This window comes from Tachypleus tridentatus, chromosome 9 (genome assembly GCF_004210375.1).
Source record: "Tachypleus tridentatus isolate NWPU-2018 chromosome 9, ASM421037v1, whole genome shotgun sequence".
Lineage (NCBI taxonomy): Eukaryota > Metazoa > Arthropoda > Merostomata > Xiphosura > Limulidae > Tachypleus > Tachypleus tridentatus.
The window spans coordinates 150,323,356-150,345,722 of NC_134833.1; the positions used below are offsets into that span (position 1 = coordinate 150,323,356).

Below are 22,367 nucleotides of genomic sequence, written 5' to 3' on the forward strand. Positions count from 1 at the left end.
TATCCGCGTAAAAGGAGTCTCATAATCATGAATATTAGAAAGGAGATATGTACGAAGATCAAATAAATGTTTAATTCACCTAACTACGCTTGGCCCCTAGCTGAAGGAAAAACAAGTCTTAAAACATTATGCAGGTATACACAGTATAATGGTTTAGAAATTACTGTATAAACTCCGTATGTTGAGTAGGCTTTTCAATAACCAGTTGACGACTTATGGTAATATACGAAAGGCCTCTTTAGCAGTGATTTGTTAGACACTAAAGATAGGTGCGAAATTTTACTCATCTGACTTTGAACCGAAAACGGACATATTAAGTGAACAGAGAGAAACATCTCCAGATAATATAATTATCACAAATCTTTAGACTATTGTAGTTTAAATTACAAATGTAATAATATCACATTTAGTATCACTTCATCTCAGTGTCGTTTGTTATGGTTTTAAGTAACTATGTATCTGTAGAGAAAAGAGACGAACTGTTCATATATTTGTTTTTAATTCTTCTGTTTTTTATTAACGTAAATCATAACTTACAAAATGGTCAATACTCTCTGACATAGTTTTGATTTAAACATTTTAAACAATTTTATGAAGTCAGAAGTCAAACAATCGAAAATATTTATCATGGACTCGAGTACAGTCATATTTAAACCAGTCAAGATAAAACATTTTCATTCTCCCAACACCTGACGTATAAAAAACTTAGATTTGTTCATTTTGAGTACTTTTAAGAGGATCAGAACTCGAAATCATAATATGAAGGGGTTGGTCAGTTACTCGGTCATATTAGGACCAATATTCATGGAATTATGTGCAACGATACTTTTGTACAGATTCCAAACAGTGAAAGAGACAATTCTTGTTTTAGCTTTAGCTTTTGAGCTAAGAAAGCATAATCAAGAAGGTATTTGTGTGTATGTTAACCGACTTACATGAGATTTGGTACCAAGATAATTTGTTACAGGTCGAAATCAGTGATATAGACAGTTTTCGATTTTAATGTTTTTCACTATTGTTAAGGTATCAAAATTAACCATGTTGTGACTGCATGGCGGAGGCATTTTATATTCGTCCTAGAATGCTGGTCTTTGTAATTTCTAATATTTGAGCTTCGAGAAGTCCCAGGTTTCTGATCAAACATGTGGTGAAAGTCGGATTTTTTTTCTCTTATGCTGTTGTTGTTTTTCAGAAGTTTAACTCAATACGGTTTAAAATTCCAACGAGATTCTTGTACAGATTGAAACGAAGTTACAAAGGCTTAGCCAGAAATATAGTCCTGATTTTGTTTGTTCTTCCAGTATTTACATATCTCGAAAAGCTTGCTTTATCATTTTATAATTCGTTTCAACTACATTGCGTTATGATTGGAATAAGAAATATGTTTTCGTAGAATAAGATGAAGTTGACTTAGTTATTCTTGTACTCGTCCTATCAAGTTTGGTTTAGATGGCTGTTCTAGATTTTATTTGCATTAGGCCTTGTAGGCGAAACTACCTGAGAAAATAAAATAAAATAATGGTGAATAATTATAAAACAATGTATAAACGAATATAATCAAGTTAACATTATTAGACATATTAAGAAAAACACACAGTAGCGTATCGGTATATCTGCGGGTTTCGAAAACCGTAGTGAACAGATCACAGACAGCCAGGTTCGAATCCACGTCCCACCAAATAGGGTCGTCCTTTTAGCGGTGGAGGCATTATAATGTGGGGGTGAATCCAACTATTTGTTAGTTATAGAGTAGCCCGAGAGCTAGCGATGGATGGTGATGACTAAGGGCCTTCACTCTAGTCTTACACTGCTGAATTAGGGACGGCTAGCACAAAGTAGCTTTGTGCGAAATTCAAAACAAACAAAAAATAACTAATTTTCTTTACAATGTGAAAGCATTTCAAATCTCACCATAACATTAAAGTCAGAATGAAATTAGCTCGAATAATAATCTACTGAGAGTGAAAACCCGGATAACGGACAGTAAAGTTTCGTTTTCTCGGATTCAATCAGACAAGCTATGAAAATATCTGTTATCTAATATAGATTTGACAATTAATATCTGTTTACCTGTGAAAATAAACCCGTGTTTTCTTTTTGTGAAAGGAATATATTCCACAACAACCGTTTTGAAAACAGTAATAACTGAAATCGACACCAGGTTATCGTATTTGTTTGTTTTTGCTCCAAACATGCTCGCCCTTTTAGCCGTGGGGGCGTTATAAATTTACGGTCAATCCCACTTTTCGTTGGTAAAAAGAGTAGCCCAAGAGTTGGCGGTGGGTGGTGATAACTAGCTGCCTTCCCTTTTGTCTTACACTGCTAAATTAGGAACGGCTAACACAGATAGCACTCGAGTAGGTTTGCGCGAAATTCAAAAATAAAACAAAGAGTGATTAATTATTTTGTTGGGGGAAGAGGTCTCGTGCACCTGACCCTCCTGGGTATTTAAAAATTAACATACCCAAATACCCACACAGAAGAAACGAAATTACTTTGAAAAGTTTTCTGTTTGTTAAGCCTTTCTTGTCATTTCGATAATAACATAGATTACAGTTCATAGATTTTCATTGTATTACTTACTATCTGTTTAACAATAATATTTAATTAATAATAATTACTGAAAAATGTATTATTAATTCTTTCTTTTTTCCTTTTATCTTCAATATAAATTCTCGAAAGTTAATATTTAATCTCAATAGATGGCAGGACCAAGTACATTAAATTATTTGGATTGGTTAATTCATATATCAAGGTACACAGTGGAATATCTTCAGTGTTTCCATCACCGATATCGAATCTAGAGTTTTAACTTGAAATTCTTTCAAACCTACTTCTGACCCAAGATTGTTTGTTAACGCTGACTCTATTCTACACTGAAAATCATTCATCTTGTGCTTGTCTTCTCTGATGAACATTTACCCCACCAGTGGGTTATTTACTTCCAGAATAATTTCTTATGGAACGTAATTATGATTAATTTGGTATTTCACTGTCTTTCTGTTAATTCTCCATATCCTTGATTAATATCTATTTTACTCGGAGATTAGTTTTATTTTAAACACTAAATGTCTGATTATAATTACAGTTTTCAAGCACTACTTATAAACTATGGTTTATTGGATAATTATATCAGGTTAATGTTTGAAATGTAGGCTTCCTGTGTGTATCATAACGAATGACGAGTCGATTAATAAGAATTCATGTCAGACTTGAAATTCGTTTTATTTGCCAGTATTAGGAATACAAAAGAATACATAATACATCATTCTGTGTTATTAATCAATCGAACACAAACATGTTTAGATATATTTGACGATAACATAAAGTATCGTCTTCTTATCCACGATCTTCAGTTCTTCCCCAAATATTCATCTCTGTCACATTTCTGAAAAAAGAAAATTTATATATCACTGAGGTCTCAGTTTTAGTTACAGTTACCAGTTTAGTTACAGATAGATAAATCTGGTCTCATTATTACTTGTGTGAGTTACTTCTTAGAGCCACGTAACTACTCATGGTCAAGAATACCAACCTGGTGGTACCTCACTTGGCATGCTCGACTTTTCACCCTTGAAACAGTTAACGTGAAGGTCAACCCAACCATTTGGTTGCAGATGTACCAGGGCTGTGTTCACAATGACTCATTTCTATCCCTTCTAAACAGGTCACAGCTGGCACAGATTTGAACGAAACTATACAAACAAACAACACTTGTTTGACAAACGTGGTCAAACTAAATTTTGTTTTTTCAATATTTCTGTGGAAAGACTTTCTTAAGTGGTTAAAATTTTTCTCATTTTAAAATACAATAAGTATATGATTACTTTATTTATTTATAACAATACTTTAACAATATTCTTAATACCAATGTTCTTAACATCAGTTTAAGGATATTAAATTTTTTCCGGTAATTTAAGGACTAATCGAAAACTATAGATTTTTATTACTTTGTTTTACATTCTAGTTTATTATACGAAGAGTTTGTTTGTTTCGAATTTTGCGCAAAGCTACACGAGTACTATCTGCGAGTCGAATGCCTTAACCCATCGCTGTGCGAATATAGTGAATGTACTGAACATGTGTGACAAGTAACTCACATAACAGCAACATTTGAAAATCTAAAACTATCCTGGTTACTAAATATTCTGTTAAATGTCTTTCTCTATAGAGACGTAAGGCCTAACATGATCCTGAAATATGAAATTATATATTGGTTAGGGTCGTTTCAATAATGGATGTTAGTATCTGTAAGCTCCAGAAATTGATAAAATACATTTTAAAATGTTCAAATGTAATAAATATATGTTAAAAAGAAATTCATGTCGTATTCTCCAGGCACTAGATACTAATCGGTTTATGATTTATAAATGAATTCAATAAAAAACTACAGTATCACAAAAACAATGTGTGGATTCCAACAAAACCTATGCTTTGTTTAATTGTTGATAAACGTAAGTGGTTATAACGGTAACTCAGTACGTGGTTCTAACAATACTGTATTATAAATACCATTTTACTACTTGGTAATAAATACAATGTAATATATAGCGTACCGATAATGCGGTATTTTGTGTTAACAACATATGCTACTTAGTGTTAATAATAACACATTACTTGATATTAACAGTAAGGCACTACTTGACGTCGATAATAACACTTTATAACACAAATAACACTATGTAACACAAATTTTGTTCCTGGATAGTGCGTGTTATTTCTCAATTGCTTATGTTGTAAAAATACAGAAAATGGCCATTATTCCCTTCAAACTTTGCTTTTGTGACCTGGATAACGAAATTTAGAAATTAACCTATTTGCTATGTAAAACTGGATAAATTTGCACATTTTCATTTACATAAAATCTGAATGAAACAACATATGAATCAAGGTGTACTTGTACTAAAGTTATACAAAAATGAACAAAATGTTTATAAATGAGTAGTTTTCCAGATTTGTAAAACATTTTCAAATATAATATCAGTATTCGACTTTGTTAAACCAAGATCTCTGATCAAGTCATTGAGACCTCTTTGGTTGGGGTAGTGTGGGTTTCTCTCACCAGCTGCATCTCTGAAATTGTAATGTGGATCTTCAACGTCTACCTCCTCTTCTGATTTGCTGCTCTCTTCTGAGGATGGCTGTTTTCTCTCTGACAGAGTGGCTACAGGGAGCTCAGAGCAGTGTGGCACTGGGGTGATGGATGATGGAAGGTACGGATACATGATAATAGACGCATTCTTGCCAGCCCGACGTTTGAAAGGGTCCCCCATGCAGAAGTAGCAATTGCGTGAGTGGTCAGTGAGTTCACATCAAATTCTTGAAATAGCGAACTTTATGGCTCTCTTTTCCCCTCTGTACCATCCTGCAAAAGAGCAAAACAAAATTGTTATTATGAAGAATAAATGTATTTCATCCACAACTAATGTATAAGAGGTTCATGCAAGTTATTTTATATGTGATATTTTTCTATACTATAGGAAATTAAAAATAAATTAAAATATATTTAAATGTTAAAAGGTCTAAAATTTGTATTAGTGTAGTTATCACCATTAGATTCCATTTAGAAACACAGAACCGCAATCGCTTGCGGATTCTTCAACAACTATTTGAGTGAGTAGGTTGTTAGCCCAATGCACCGAGCCGTCCCTAATTTAGCACTGTAAGACTAGAGGGAAGGCAGATAGTCATCACCACCCATTGCCAACTCTTGGGCTACTCTTTTACCAACGAATCGTGGGTTTATCCGTCACTTTATAACGCCCCCACGGCTGGGAGGGCGAGCATGTTTGGCGCAACGCGGGCGCGAACCCGCGACCCTTGGATTAGGAGTCGCACGCCTTACGCGATGGGCCATGCCAGGCGTAAAATTTGTATAATATAAAATATTACTATTCAAGTAATCAAAACTTGTCCGTCTTACCTTCTACATTTTTTTTTTGTTTTTGTTTTGCAGTGCCCGCGGGTAAAATGAAGTCCCCAGGGGTTGTATTGATCCACGACAAGCATGCTGAAATATGCCTTGTAGGCTTCACACATTTTAGCAGATGCTGTCACAGAGTACTTTTACTCTCTTGTCTTGATATATTGGCCACATACATAGCAGAATATGTCTGGAGAATGCTGGAAGCTTCTTGATGCTATCTCTGATAAAATCAGATAGATCTATGTGTTCACTTAGGCAGCTAGAACTAAACTAAAGTGGTAAACCCCTGTATGTATATTACTATAGAAAGTTCTAGAAAATCTAAAAAGTTCGAAAAAATTCTCTATCAGCTCCTCAGCACTGAATCTACTTGAAATGTTCTGGAAAATGGGTAAATTTGAAAATTTCATTACCCAGGTTACAAAGGCAAACTTTGAACAGAAAAATAGGTTTTTTTTTCTATTTCTTTTAGGCATAAGCAATTGGGAAATAACACTTTCTGCCCAGGAACAACAAAAAGTAAAAATTTTGTTTCATAGTGTAATGTATCTCGTCATGTAACAGGAAGAAGGGTAAAATAGTGATTTTACCTGCAAAAGGATTTCAGAACTTCAACAAAACTTAAGATTGTCATTCATGGAAAAGATATTTTTTAACATGTGTGACAAACATGTGCACTTGGTATACAACAAGCACCAGAGGATATATGTAGCTATTTCTTGTGTAATTTTTTATCAAATTTTGAAAAAAAACAAAAAGCCAACAAATAACTTGTTATTTTTTTAGTTATAGGTATTTCATACCTTTGTGATTTAAATTTTATATTTACAATCACCATCTTTTTATCATCGTAAGCTGCGATTATAAACAAGTTTGTTTTTACATGTTCTGTTCAATGCGATAAAGTATATTTGAAATACGTGAGATTCTAAATGTTATTGAAGAAACTAAGTTAAGCCTACTTTTTAAGATCCGAGATGATTCTCATTTCATCAGGTGAAAATATTAAACCACTAGTTACTTATCAAAAATATAAAGTCTGTTAGAAATAATTAAATAAATATAAATTTTTAGATATCTTAACTGGTAAATGATATCGTGTTTCGAACGATATGTTCACAAACTTCAAGCTCACAGTGCGTGCTCCGATACCTGCAAGAGTGTATCGTCTAATAATGACGGTAGTTTCATGTATTCGGTCGTTGTTATAACTTAAGGGGAAATTTCGTTTATCTCAGTGTTTTACTGTATCCTAGTGTTCTGTGGGAGAAACCTCTAGGCTGTTGTTTTCCTTTCCTTTTAGTGACAGAAATAACTGTAGTGATAACAAGTTCATGGCTGTAAACCTGTTTACCAACAAAACTCTGTGTTTTATCAATGATCATAAAACTACTTGAAAACTGGAGAGCAAAGTTCCAGCTCTTCTAAACAGCATTTATTTATTTAATATAAGAACATGGCTAACTGTAACTTAAGGATATTATTTGTTTGTTTAGAATAAAACACGAAGCTTGTTTTGGAATTTTGCAAAAAGCTACTCGAGGGCTATCTGTGCTAGCCGTCCCTAATTTAGCAGTTAAGACTAGAGGGAAGGCAGCTAGTCATCACCACCCACCGCCAACTCTTGGGCTACTCTTTTACCAACGAATAGTGGGTTGACCGTCACAATATAACGCCCCCATGGCTGAAAGAACGAGCATGTTTGGCGCGATGGGGATACAAACCCGCGACCCTCAGATTACGAGTCGCACACCTTAATACGCCTGGCCATGCCAGGCCAAGAAAACTTGGTAGGTCAGCGATAAATTCAACGACTTACAATGCCAAAAATGTTCGTGACCCGATTTCACCTTTGGACAGGTCTCCTATCTCCACTATATAAAACTGCGCTAAAAACAAAACAACAACAAATACAAAATACTTTGTGTTGAAATATTGTTAGTTTGTTCGGTAAGTCCTTTTACATTATTTGGTAAAAATAAGGTGAAGTACAGACCACGAAAAGATAACAAAGAAATTTCTATTTTAACAATTCTACATATCTCATGTATTCTGATATAATTTGTTTGTTTGTTTTTTGAATTTTGCGCATAGCCGTCCCTAATTTAGCAGTGTAAGACTAGAGGGAAGGCCCTTAGTCATCACCATCCATCGCCAGATCTCGGGCTACTCTATAACTAACAAATAGTTGGATTCACCGTCAAATTATAATGCCTCCACCGCTAAAAGGGCGACCATATTTGGTGGGACGTGGATTCGAACCTGGCTGTCTGTGATCTGTTCACTACGGTTTTCGAAACCCGCAGATATACCGATACGCCACTGTGTGTTTCTCTTAACATCTCTAATAAAGTTAACTTGATTATATTCGTTTATGCATTGTTTTATAATTATTCACCATTATTTTATTTTTTTTATCAGGTAGTTTCGCCTACAAGGCCTAATGCAAATAAAATCTAGAACAGCCATCTAAACCAAACTTGATAGGACGAACACAAGAATAACTAAGTCAACTTCATCTTATTCTACGAAAACATATTTCTTATTACAATCATAACGCAATGTAGTTGAAACGAATTATAAAACGATAAAGCAAGCTTTTCGAGATATGTAAATACTGGAAGAACAAACAAAATCAGGACTATATTTCTGGCTAAGCCTTTGTAACTTCGTTTCAATCTGTACAAGAATCTCGTTGGAATTTTAAAACGTATTGAGTTAAACTTTTGAAAAAACAACAACAGCATAAGAGAAAAAAAATCCGACTTTCACCACATGTTTGATCAGAAACCTGGGACTTCTCGAAGCTCAAATATTAGAAATTACAAAGACCAGCATTCTAGGACGAATATAAAATGCCTCCGCCATGCAGTCACAACATGGTTAATTTTGATACCTTAACAATAGTGAAAAACATTAAAATCGAAAACTGTCTATATCACTGATTTCGACCTGTAACAAATTATCTTGGTACCAAATCTCATGTAAGTCGGTTAACATACACACAAATACCTTCTTGATTATGCTTTCTCAGCTCAAAAGCTAAACCTAAAACAAGAATTTTCTCTTTCACTGTTTGGAATCTGTACAAAAGTATCGTTGCACATAATTCCATGAATATTGGTCCTAATATGACCGAGTAACTGACTAACCCCTTCATATTATGATTTCGAGTTCTGATCCTCTTAAAAGTACTCAAAATGAACAAATCTAAGTTTTTTATACGTCAGGTGTTGAGAGAATGAAAATGTTTTATCCTGATTGGATTAAATATGACTGTACTCGAGTCCATGATAAATATTTTCGATTGTTTGACTTCTGACTTCATAAAATTGATTAAAATGTTTAAATCAAAACTATGTCAGAGAGTATTGACCATTTTGTAAGTTATGATTTACGTTAATAAAAAACAGAAGAATTAAAAACAAATATATAAACAGTTCGTCTCTTTTCTCTACAGATACATAGTTACTTAAAACCATAACAAACGACATTGAGATGAAGTGATGCTAAATGTGATATTATTACATTTGTAATTTAAACTACAATAGTCTAAAGATTTGTGGTAATTATATTATCTGGAGATGTTTCTCTCTGTTCACTTAATATGTCCGTTTACAGTTCAAAGTCAGATGAGTAAAATTTCGCACCTATCTTTAGTGTCTAACAAATCACTGCTGAAGAGGCCTTTCGTATAATACTATAAGTCGTCAACTGGTTATTGAAAAGCCTCCTCAACATACGGAGTTGATACCGTAATTTCTAAACCATTATACTGTGTATACCTGCATAATGTTTTAAGACTTGTTTTCCTTCAGCTAGTGGTCAAGCGTAGTTCGGTGAATTAAACATTTATTTGATCTTCGTACATATCTCCTTTCTAATATTCATGATTATGAGACCCCTTTTACGCGGATTCTAATATAAAAAAAATATAATAATAAAAACTGCCTCTTTTCTCACCCTCCAAGGTAACCAGTGTCGGGTTCAATTAGTATTTTTGAGGATGACCACGTGGGATTAGAAGGTGATAGTGACACTAAGTTTTGTTTTTCTCCTTGAATGTTTTTTTTACTAGCTTCCTTCCCTCTGGTACTACACTGCTAAATTAGGAACGTCTAGCGCAGATAACCGTCGTATAGCTTTACGCGAAATTAAAAAAAAACCAAAAAATCAAATAGTACATTTATTGCCCTCTAGTGGCTTTTCCGATAACTACTGAAGATTATTTAGCTTCAGTACGGTACACAAGAGGAATTATCTTCTGTAGGTTTGTGAGAATGTTATACAAACATGCTTTGGTTTATTATTAGACATCTAGTAGGTCTACAGCTATTGTGAAATTTATCTGACTTATTAATAATTTGTCAACTACATTTATTTAATTTTACACTTAGATTGGTGTTAATTTAATGGGAGAATTGATGGTGTTGTCACGACTAAAGAATTCTGAAGTGTTGTGAGTAACCGTTGGTTATTGGATAGTGATGCTGTGTTAGGAAGATTTTTCAAATGCACGTTTCTTGTTGAGATTATAATAAAAAAGATAAATTAATAAGGTTCCATTCCACTATACAAATAATTATTTTATTTTCATGTATTACAATAACAATTTAAAAAAAACGCATAAGACATCATGTTCTGTTATTAATATTAATGTGCTCAAGACAAACATGTTTAATTGTATCTGAGAATCAAATGTAATAAAAAATCAAATCCGTCTGGTCAACGAACGTCAGCTTTTTCCAAAATATTCAAGTAGTTCACGTTCCTGAAAAAAACAAACAAACACATATATATAAGAGATACCTACTTTATTAAAAACATTTCTAAAGTTTGGATCTCGAGTAACTATTATAGATATATAAATAATACGTGCGGTGTATATTTAACGTTATTAAAGTAGATACATTTTGATATTTCTTGTAAGTACTGTTTGTAAATGTAATACATATCTTCACACTACCTAAACAAGCAGCCAAACAGTCAGCTTCACTTCTATATCGGTTTTCATTCCCGTCACAGCCTCCAAAAATAAATTTCTTACACTTGTGGCTGTCTGGGTCGTAATAATAACTGGGAATATTAGCTGTACAAGGTCCTGAAACAGGTGGCGACTTGCAGTCCTTAGCTCGGCCTGTGGAGGTATGACAAAATCACTGTCAGTCGTAAATTTATGTTCAGTGTAATAGTTAAAGCTAACTCTTTCATACACTGAAGTTATATTTGAAAATTATAAACCAATCAACATATTATGCTTGTAGTTAAAGTATTATAAAACAGTTGTCTTTTAAGGTAATTCTGCGATATGAAACATTTCTATGCCATATACCTCGACATTTTAAAATTGTGAGTTGAAACTTAACAAATAATTTATGAGAAGTTGTTGTTATTTTGAATTAAGCACAAAGGTACAGAATAAACTATATGTGCTTTGCCCACCACGGGTATCGGGACCCGGATTTTAGCGTTGTAAGTCCACAGACATACCGCTGAGCCACTGGGGTGAGTAATTTATGAGAAAAGTTGTAAAATACGAAACTCAAGAGACGTTTCTCACATTTCTTTAAATAAACATCAACAGAATACGAAACACAAACAAACATTCACGTGATTACTATAAACTATGTGCCGATATAATACGACACAATAATGTCTTCATGACGACTAAAACACTATTTCTTCAATTAATAAGTTCTGCATTTTATCAAAACGTGTTTACTGAGAAACATGGACAGTACTGTGAACATAAATAACTCAATAATTAAATAATTCTTAGAGTTTTGAACGTTTCATCATGAACAAACATTCATTGTCACTTTCCCCTTCAATTACAAATAAAGACCCTGTAGAGCTTCGCTGAACATTATCCTAGTTGGCAGGATAACTTAATATTCAAATTAAACATTATTATAGAAAACGTGATTTAAAAAGCTAAGCTATTATTCGATATAATTTTCTGTACTTGTCATACGTCATAAAGTTTCTGTATTAGTATTATCTACATCAGTTGTTAATAATTCCAAGTAATGTTTAAAATACTTTTCCAAATTTAAACAAAATACTACAGTCTTCAAAATGATTAATTATTATTATTAAACCACGTTGTTAACGTATCAAAGAATAATAAACATCTGCTTTTCTTTTTGTTTATTTTAATTATCTTCAAATTAATGAACAATGTGTCAAACTACATTGTATGTAGTTGATGACAGATGTGATACATGATCCATTCTAAACACTGCTTTTAACAACTCTTACACAACTCCAGTTTATTTTAATATCACTTTTAGGTTATGGAGTAAAAAATATTAAGGTCTTGATCTGGAGAGAAGTTAAAACATAAATAAGTTTCCTACTTATAACGTCACCCGCTGATACAGAACTAAGTATTGGAATTTACAACGATAAAATGAGGGGTTCGATTCCCCTCAGTGTACTTAACAGACAGCTCGATGTATCGATATTTGTTCATCTTCTATGTTAACCATTCTTCGATCCATCAACTTGTATAACGACCCGAAGTTTGAAAAATATGAACTAATTACAAACGTTTCCGATGTCAATCGAAATATAATGAGTAATGTGGTAAATAACAAGTGTGGTAATGAGTAATGTGGTAAATAACAAGTGTGGTAATGAGTAATGTGTTAAATAACAAGTGTGGTAATGAGTAATGTGTTAAATAACAAGTGTGGTAATGAGTAATGTGTTAAATAACAAGTGTGGTAATGAGTAATGTGGTAAATAACAAGTGTTGTAATGAGTAATGTGGTAAATAACAAGTGTGGTAATGAGTAATGTGTTAAATAACAAGTGTGGTAATGAGTAATATGGTAAATAACAAGTGTGGTAATGAGTAATGTTGTAAATAACAAGTGTGGTAATGAGTAATGTGTTAAATAACAAGTGTGGTAATGAGTAATGTGGTAAATAACAAGTGTGGTAATGAGTAAAGTGGTAAATAACAATTGTGGTAATGAGTAATGTGTTAAATAACAAGTGTGGTAATGAGTAATGTGGTAAATAACAAGTGTGGTATAAATTTATGTTTCGTTTTCTCCTTTTCAGAAACGAGCAAACGATTTTACCTTTCGTTTCAGGACCCAAGTGTATTTGGACGTTCGACTGGTAATCCGAAAGTCGTGGATTCGAATCCCGGTCGCACCAAACATGCTCGCTTTTTCAGCTGTTGGGGCGTTATAATGTGACAGTTAATCCCACTTTCTGCTGTTAAAAGGTAGCCCAAGAGTTGGCGGTGGGTGGTGATGACTAGCTGCCTTCCCTCTAGTCTTACACTGCTAAATTAAGGACGGCTAGCGCAGATAACCCTCGTGTAGCTTTGTGCGAAATTGAAAACAACCTTTCGTTTCAGTTATACAATCATGAAAAAGAAGACTTTTACTAACTGGATTTAAATCTTTGACATCTTATAATCCATTAGAGAACAGCTTTTTTTTACTAGTCTTCTCCATCTTTATGACTGACAGACTGTAAGACATCTTCACCTACATCCAAGATGGTACAGTTTTAAGTTCTCTCATAATTGTACTTGTTAACCTCACCTATATCTGTTTCACATAGATGATTTAACAATTTTCACTTTCTATAACTGTGTTAACTGAAACTATCATTTATTCTCAGTGATTTTGTTCTGCTGCACATTAACTACAAACAAATTTTGAATGCAATTCATTAATGAATAGAACAGATATATAATATACAGTTTTTGTATTCGCATTAAAAATACGGAGAAACATGATTTAAAGGATTTTATTTAGATTTCTTACACTGTTTCATCCTTACAGTTTGCACTTAGACGAAAAGTGTGGTCTAAATTACACGTAAAAGGTTATTGAGCAAAAACGGCTTGGTTTTGAGCAATCATTTTTGCGCATCCCTACGTTCAAACTCACGTGATTTGTCGGTTTAAAATATTTACCATAGGTAAAGGTGAGTTGTTTTTAGTTTTGTAATTCGGATTAAAGGTGGTTGATATTGAGAAACTAAACTATATGGGTAAAGTACGTGCAGATACATTTGTATTCAGATCAAGCAACTTTGATTAGCAGTTTCGAGATGACTTTTTTAAAAGAAACATACAGGTAGAAAAGTATTGTTCATTTCTCACCTTTAAATTCAAATTAGTTAAATTTTAAAGAAATTTTCCTGATTATTAATAGCATTTAACGTTACGTGCTATTTACTTCAGTGATTAGTATACAAAAACTATTTTGTATAATAGAATTGCGATCTCTTGGCTAATGTTAATAATTTTCGAGTGTAACTTTCTTATTGAGGTTGTTTAGTATATTCATTGATATTTTGTTTTACCCACTATCATGCCATTAATTCAGTAAAAAACCGCAGCCTAGCAAACTAATGAATAAATATTTACTATAAACGTCTTACCAACTAAGTGTAGCTACTATATTTGTAGCTAATATTGAGTCTATTTCTTTCAGTCTCATAATTAATCCATTCTCTTTTCACACCCAAGGTGTTTTATTTATTAAATTAACAGATTAATTCAACACTTAGAGGGTAAATTATTTTCAATAATGTCTGGTGTTGTGCAATCTTTAATATTTACCGTTTATTTAAAAACAAGTTTCATAACTAAGCTGAAGAATTTAATTATAAATACATACTCAGTGAAAAAGTTAAACAATATAACAATATACTACAACAATTACTGATACGAAAAAAAGAAATAACAATGAATCGGAAGCGTTTAATGAAGTAAGATACACAGAAACAGTGACTGAGTTTTATAAACCGGTAATTTAAATTAGCAACTTAGTTTGTTTGTTTTCGAATGTCGCGAAAAGAAACTCAAGGACTATGTGCGCTAACCATTCATAATTTAGTAGGGTAAGACTAGAGGGAAGGCAGCTAGTGATCACCACCTACTGCCAAATCTTGGGCTGTTCTTTTACCAACGAATAGTGGGATTGACCGTCAAAGTCTAACGCCCCCACGGCTGAAACGGCTAGCATGTTTAGTGCGATGGGCATTTTAACCCGTGACCCTAAGATTACGAGTCGAACGCTTTAACTCACCTGGTCATGCCGGGCTATATTAGCTACTTGAAAAAACTACCTAAAACAAAATAAAGGTTTGAATGAAATGTAATATTAGATATTTACAATTGTAGAGCAGCAAGAACTTTTATCACCAGTTTAATAAATAAACCAGATTTAATTGAATAAATAATTGAAACAACAGGAATATTAAATAAATAGAAAAGTTTATTATAGGAAGTGTTTATATAGAATAATGTTAGGTTTACCACTAGTTGATATAATAATAATGTTAGGTTTACCACCAGTTGATATAATAATAATGTTAGGTTTACAACTAGTTGATATAATAATAATGTTAGGTTTACCACTAGTTGATATAATAATAATGTTAGGTTTACCACTAGTTGATATAATAATAATGTTACGTTTACCACCAGTTGATATAATAATAATGTTAGGTTTAAACTAGTTGATTTTATAATAATGTTAGGTTTATCACCAGTTGATATAATAATAATGTTAGATTTACCACTAGTTGATATAATAATAATGTTAGGTTTACCACTAGTTGATACAATAATAATGTTAGGTTTAAACTAGTTGATTTTATAATAATGTTAGGTTTATCACCAGTTGATATAATAATAATGTTAGGTTTACCACTAGTTGATATAATAATAATGTTAGGTTTACCACTAGTTGATATAATAATAATGTTAGGTTTAAACTAGTTGATTTTATAATAATGTTAGGTTTACCACCAGTTGATATAATAATAATGTTAGGTTTACCACCAGTTGATATAATAATAATGTTAGGTTTACCACTAGTTGATATAATAATAATGTTAGGTTTACCACCAGTTGATATAATAATAATGTTAGATTTACCACCAGGTGATATAATAATAATGTTAGGTTTACCACCAGTTGATATAATAATAATGTTAGGTTTACCTCCAGTTGATATAATAATAATTTTAGGTTTACCACCAGTTGATATAATAATAATGTTAGGTTTAAACTAGTTGATTTTATAATAATGTTAGGTTTACCACAAGTTGATATAATAATAATGTTAGGTTTACCTCCAGTTGATATAATAATAATTTTAGGTTTACCACCAGTTGATATAATAATAATGTTAGGTTTACCACTAGTTGATATAATAGTAATGTTAGGTTTAAACTAGTTGATTTTATAATAATGTTAGTTTTACCACCAGTTGATATAATAATAATGTTAGGTTTACCACCAGTTGACATAATAATAATGTTAGGTTTACAACTAGTTGATATGATGATATTAGGTTTACCACCAGTTAATATAAAGTTATTCCAGCCGTAAGTATAGCTTACATCTTTAGTGTATTCTTGTTAAATCAAAGTTTAATGAACAACAATAAGACATTAAACATTATTAACAAACCTGAACAAGCAGACAAACAGTCTGCTATTGTTTCATATCGGTTTCCGTTCCCGCCACAACCACCGAAATTAAATTTCTTACACTGGTGGCTTTCGGGATCGTAGTAATATCTTGGTATAATAGCTTCACAAGGTCCTGTAACAGGTGGAGACTGGCAGTCTTTATCCAGACCTGTGAAGTATAAAGTGATCATTCCCTCTTGAAGTTGGTTTGGTTGTTTTTTTTTTAATTTCACGCAAAGCTACACAAGGGCTATCTGCACTAGTCGTCCCAAATTTAACAGTGAAATACTAGAGGGAAGGCAACTAGTGATCGCCACCCACGGCCGCCAACTATTGGGCTAACGAATAATGGGATGGACCGTTATATAATAACACCCACATGGCTAATAAGGCGAGCATGTTTGGTGCCACTGGGATTCGAACCCGCGACCCTAAGATTGCGAGTCGAACGTCTTAACACACCTTGCTTTGCCTGACCACCCTCTCCTACTAGGTAAGGCCCGACATGGCCAAGAGTAGCCCAAGAGTTGGCGGTGGGGGGTGATGACTAGCTGCCTTCCCTCTCGTCTTACACTGCTAAATTAAGGACGGCTATCGCAGATAACACTCGTTTAGCTTTGTGCGAAATTTAAAAGAAACTTTCGTTTCAGTTATACAATCATGAAAAACAAGACTGTTACTAACTGGATTTAAATCATTGACATCTTATAATCCATTAGAGAACAGCTTTTTTTTTACTAGTCCTCTCCATCTTTATGACTGACAGACTGTAAGACATCTTCACCTACATCCAAGATGGTACAGTTTTAAGTTCTCTCATAATTGTACTTATTAACCTCACCTATATCTGTTTCACATAGATGATTTAACAATTTTCACATTCTCTAACTGTGTTAACTGAAACTATCATATATTCTCAGTGATTTTGTTCTGCTGCACATTAACTACAAACAAATTTTGAATGCAATTCATTAATGAATAGAACAGATATATAATATACAGTTTTTGTATTCGCATTAAAAATACGGAGAAACATGATTTAAAGGATTTTATTTAGATTTCGTACACTGTTGCATCCTTACAGTTTGCACTTGGATGAAAAGTGTGGACTAAGTTACACGTGAAGAGTTATTGAACAAAAACAGCTTGGTTTTGAGCAATCATTTCTGCGCATTCCTACGTTAAAACTCACGTGATCTGTCGGCCTAAAATATTTACCACATGTAAAGGTGAGTTGTTTTTAGTTTTGTAATTCGGATTAAAGGTGGTTGATATTGAGAAACTAAACTATATGGGTAAAGCACGTGCAGATACATTTGTATTGGTTAGATCAAGCAACTTAGATTAGCAGTTTCGAGATGACTTTTTTAAAAGAAACATACAGGTAGAAAAGTATTGTTCATTTCTCACCTTTAAGCTCAAATTAGTTAAATTTTAAAGAAATTTTCCTGATTATTAATAGAATTTAACGTTACGTGCTATTTACTTCAGTGATTAGTGTAAATAATAGTGTTTGTAGCATTTGTCCCTCTTGCATACGGGAAATGACAAAAAACTGTGTATCTAAATTCCTTGGCGTAACTACAAATGAAGTTATAATAGGCGTTTTAGAAATAAAAACTACCACCATATAGTTTAAAGAACCAGAATTGGTTAATGATAAAAACCTATTCCGTATAATAGAGTTGCGATCTCTTGGCTAATGTTAATAATTTTCGAGTGTAACTTTCTTATTGAGGTTGTTTAGTATATTGATTGATATTTTGTTTTACCCACTATCATGCCATTAATTCAGTAAAAACCGCAGCCTAGCAAACTAATGAATAAATATTTGCTATAAACGCCTTACCAATAAAGTGTAGCTACCATATTTGTAGCTAATATTGAGTCTATTTCTTTCAGTCTCATAATTAATCCATTCTCTTTTCACACCCAAGGTGTTTTATTTATTAAATTAACAGTTTAATTCAACACTTAGAGGGAAAATTATTTTCAATAATGTCTGGTGTTGTGCAATCTTTAATATTTACCGTTTATTTAAAAAACAAGTTTCATAACTAAGCTGAAGTATTTAATTATAAATACATACTCAGTGAAAAAGTTAAACAATATATCAATATACTACAACAATTACTAAAACGAAACAAAGAAATAACAATGAATCGGAAGCGTTTAATGAAGTAAGATACACAGAAACAGTGACTGAGTTTTATAAACCGGTAATTTAAATTAGCAACTTAGTTTGTTTGTTTTCGAATGTCGCGAAAAGAAACTCAAAGACTATGTGCGCTAACCATTCATAATTTAGTAGGGTAAGACTAGAAAGAAGGCAGCTAGTTATCACCGCCTACTGCCAAATCTTGGGCTATTCTTTTACCAACGAATAGTGGGATTGACCGTCAAAGTCTAACGCCCCCACGGCTGAAACGGCTAGCATGTTTAGTGCGATGGGCATTTAAACCCGTGACCCTAAGATTACGAGTCGAACGCTTTAACCCACCTGGTCATGCCGGGCTATATTAGCTACTTGAAAAACTACCTAAAACAATATAAATGTTTGAATGAAATGTAATATTAGATGTTTACAATTGTAGAGCAGCAAGAACTTTTATCACCAGTTTAATAAATAAACCAGATTTAATTGAATAAATAATTGAAACAACAGGAATATTAAATAAATAGAAAAGTTTATTATAGGAAGTGTTTATATAGAATAATGTTAGGTTTACCACTAGTTAATATAATAATAATGTTAGTTTTACCACTAGTTGATATAATAATAATGTTAGGTTTACCACTAGTTGATATAATAATAATGTTACGTTTATCACCAGTTGATATAATAATAATGTTAGGTTTACCACTAGTTGATATAATAATAATGTTAGGTTTATCACCAGTTGATATAATAATAATGTTAGGTTTACCACTAGTTGATATAATAATAATGTTAGGTTTACCACTAGTTGATATAATAATAATGTTAGGTTTACCACTAGTTGATATAATAATAATGTTAGGTTTAAACTAGTTGATTTTATAATAATGTTAGGTTTATGTTTAGGTTAGGTTTACCACTAGTTGATATAATAATAATGTTAGGTTTACCACTAGTTGATATAATAATAATGTTAGGTTTAAACTAGTTGATTTTATAATAATGTTAGGTTTACCACCAGTTGATATAATAATAATGTTAGGTTTACCACTTGTTGATATAATAATAATGTTAGGTTTAAACTAGTTGATTTTATAATAATGTTAGGTTTACCACCAGTTGATATAATAATAATGTTAGGTTTACCTCCAGTTGATATAATAATAATTTTAGGTTTACCACCAGTTGATATAATAATAATGTTAGGTTTACCACTAGTTGATATAATAATAATGTTAGGTTTAAACTAGTTGATTTTATAATAATGTTAGTTTTACCACCAGTTGATATAATAATAATGTTAGGTTTACCACCAGTTAATATAATAATAATGTTAGGTTTACAACTAGTTGATATGATGATATTAGGTTTACCACCAGTTAATATAAAGTTATTCCAGCCGTAAGTATAGCTTACATCTTTAGTGTATTCTAGTTAAATCAAAGTTTAATGAACAACAATAAGACATTAAACATTATTAACAAACCTGAACAAGCAGACAAACAGTCTGCTATTGTTTCATATCGGTTTCCGTTCCCGCCACAACCACCGAAATTAAATTTCTTACACTGGTGGCTTTCGGAATCGTAGTAATATCTTGGTATAATAGCTTCACAAGGTCCTGTAACAGGTGGAGACTGGCAGTCTTTATCCAGACCTGTGTAAGTATAAAGTGATCATTCCCTCTTTAAGTTGGTTTGGTTGTTTTTTTTTTAATTTCACGCAAAGCTACACAAGGGCTATCTGCACTAGTCGTCCCAAATTTAACAGTGAAATACTAGAAAGAAGGCAACTAGTGATCGCCACCCACGGCCGCCAACTATTGGGCTAACGAATAATGGGATGGACCGTTATATCATAACACCCACATGGCTAATAGGGCGAGCATGTTTGGTGCCACTGGGATTCGAACCCGCGACCCTAAGATTGCGAGTCGAACGTCTTAACACACCTTGCTTTGCCTGACCACCCTCTCCTACTAGGTAAGGCCCGGCATGGCCAAGAGTAGCCCAAGAGTTGGCGGTGGGTGGTGATGACTAGCTGCCTTCCCTCTAGTCTTACACTGCTAAATTAGGGACGGTTAGCACAGATACCTTGGAGTAGCTTTGTGCGAATTTCAAGAACAAACAAAAACAAACCTACTAGGTACATTAAATTTAGAATACCTTAGGATACATAAAAACTGTTTTATACACTACATTGAAAAGTGAAAGTTTTAAACCTAACATCAGTTTACGTCCACAGTTAGAATATTTTTAAACAATTATTTTCCAGGTAATTCTACCATATGAAACATTGTGTGCTACATATCCTGACATCGAAATTCTAAAGTTATACTCAAAAACAAATCAATTTATTTTATGAAATAAAAATGAAATAGCATAATTATAAACATGATTTTCCTCATGATCGTTACAAACAACAAACAACTCCTACCTGTTGTTACTGACAAGTTACCCAGTGTTATCCCCAGTAGAACAACTAATGTTATCTCTTTACACATATTTACCTTCGTTAGTTGAAAACTGACAAACACAGACTAAGTCGTAACTAATCATGGATGCTTTTATATAAAACTTCTCATCAAGTGACATTGACAAATAATCTAACCTTCACGCGACTTTCAGGACTTGTATAAGTTCGGAAAAACTAGAAACTTTAACTTTTGTGATAATGTACTGAACCGGTTTTATTAAACTTAAAACAAAATAAACTTAGCAATAAATTAACACGAAATAAAAATAAAATAACTTATCTAACAACAAGTGAGTTTTCTCATGTTCCATGCAGACAGTTCTCACAGAACACGTCACAAACATATAACCACACCTGTGGCTACTGACAAATTGAAAATGTGACGTCACTACTAGAACAACCAATAGTTTTCTTTATACGCCTGTCTCGTGTATTACTCAAAATCTAAGTTTGAATCGTGAGTCTAAATCCGTAATTAGATTTCAAATTGGTCAAAAGATGACTGAACTACAAGCTGAACGTTTGTGCTTCAAATATGACTACACGAGTCCAAAATATATATTTTCTGTTGTTTGGTCTCTGACACCATAAAACCGTCAGTGTTTTATTCAAAACCTATGTCTGAGTGTATTGGTCACATTATAATCACATCAAGTATCATGTGAATCCGCTGAGAAAACAGCGGACGATTGAAAAGTGTTTGAAAGATGAAGAAAGAATGAACGAAGATGGACCAATAGAAAAACAGATATGCAGTGACGTCATTCCGTCACAATTGTTATCGCAACGAATTGACTGGTTAAACAATGATAAAATTACATCTGTATCTTTACGGTTTAATTATGACAGTTGAATCTAGTATTACAAAGGATACTATTAATTATGACAGTTGAATCTAGTATTACAAAGGATACTATTAATTATGACAGTTGAATCTAGTATTACAAAGGACACTATTAATCATGACAGTTGAATCTGGTATTACAAAGGATACTATTAATTATGACAGTTGAATCTGGTATTACAAAGGATACTATTAATTATGACAGTTGAATCTAGTATTACAAAGGATTCTATTAATTATGACAGTTGAATCTAGTATTACAAAGGATACTATTAATTATGACAGTTGAATCTAGTATTACAAAGGATACTATTAATTATGACAGTTGAATCTAGTATTACAAAGGATACTATTAATTATGACAGTTGAATCTGGTATTACAAAGGATACTATTAATTATGACATTTAAATCTAGTTTTACAAAGGACACTATTAATTATGACAGTTGAATCTAGTATTACAAAGGACACTATTAATTATGACAGTTGAATCTGGTATTACAAAGGATA

General features: G+C 32.6%; 2 protein-coding genes across 5 annotated transcripts in view; one reads left to right on the forward strand and one right to left on the reverse strand.

Moving 5' to 3' along the window:
- LOC143226646 (actinia tenebrosa protease inhibitors-like) overlaps window positions 1-22,367 on the forward strand; it is a 128,158-nt gene that overhangs the window by 74,042 nt on the left and 31,749 nt on the right. The window lies entirely within an intron of this gene.
- Window positions 5,174-21,110, reverse strand: LOC143226645 (BPTI/Kunitz domain-containing protein-like). Of its 2 annotated transcripts, none has more exons than XM_076457872.1 (5): window positions 20,976-21,110; window positions 20,026-20,196; window positions 16,380-16,550; window positions 10,893-11,063; window positions 5,174-5,365 (listed from the first exon to the last, which is right to left on the reverse strand). In XM_076457872.1, exons 1-5 carry the CDS (start codon window positions 21,040-21,042, stop codon window positions 5,313-5,315), a joined length of 633 nt encoding a protein of 210 aa, XP_076313987.1. In that variant the 5' UTR covers window positions 21,043-21,110; the 3' UTR covers window positions 5,174-5,312. The 2 variants fall into 2 exon arrangements, with proteins under 2 accessions (XP_076313987.1, XP_076313988.1); XM_076457873.1 differs by lacking the exon at window positions 5,174-5,365 and adding an exon at window positions 10,496-10,697 and having other exon boundaries at window positions 20,976-21,098.

Excerpts from the sequence above, each read along its gene's own strand:
- LOC143226645 (XM_076457872.1), bottom strand. The coding sequence starts at position 21,042 with ATGTGTAAAGAGATAACATTAGTTGTTCTACTGGGGATAACACTGGGT. Across the intron at positions 16,551-20,025 it reads CTGTTTGTCTGCTTGTTCAG|GTCTGGATAAAGACTGCCAG; the intron begins GTTTGTTAATAA and ends TATACTTCACAG. Across the intron at positions 5,366-10,892 it reads CTGTTTGGCTGCTTGTTTAG|GATGGTACAGAGGGGAAAAG; the intron begins GTAGTGTGAAGA and ends GCTCTTTTGCAG.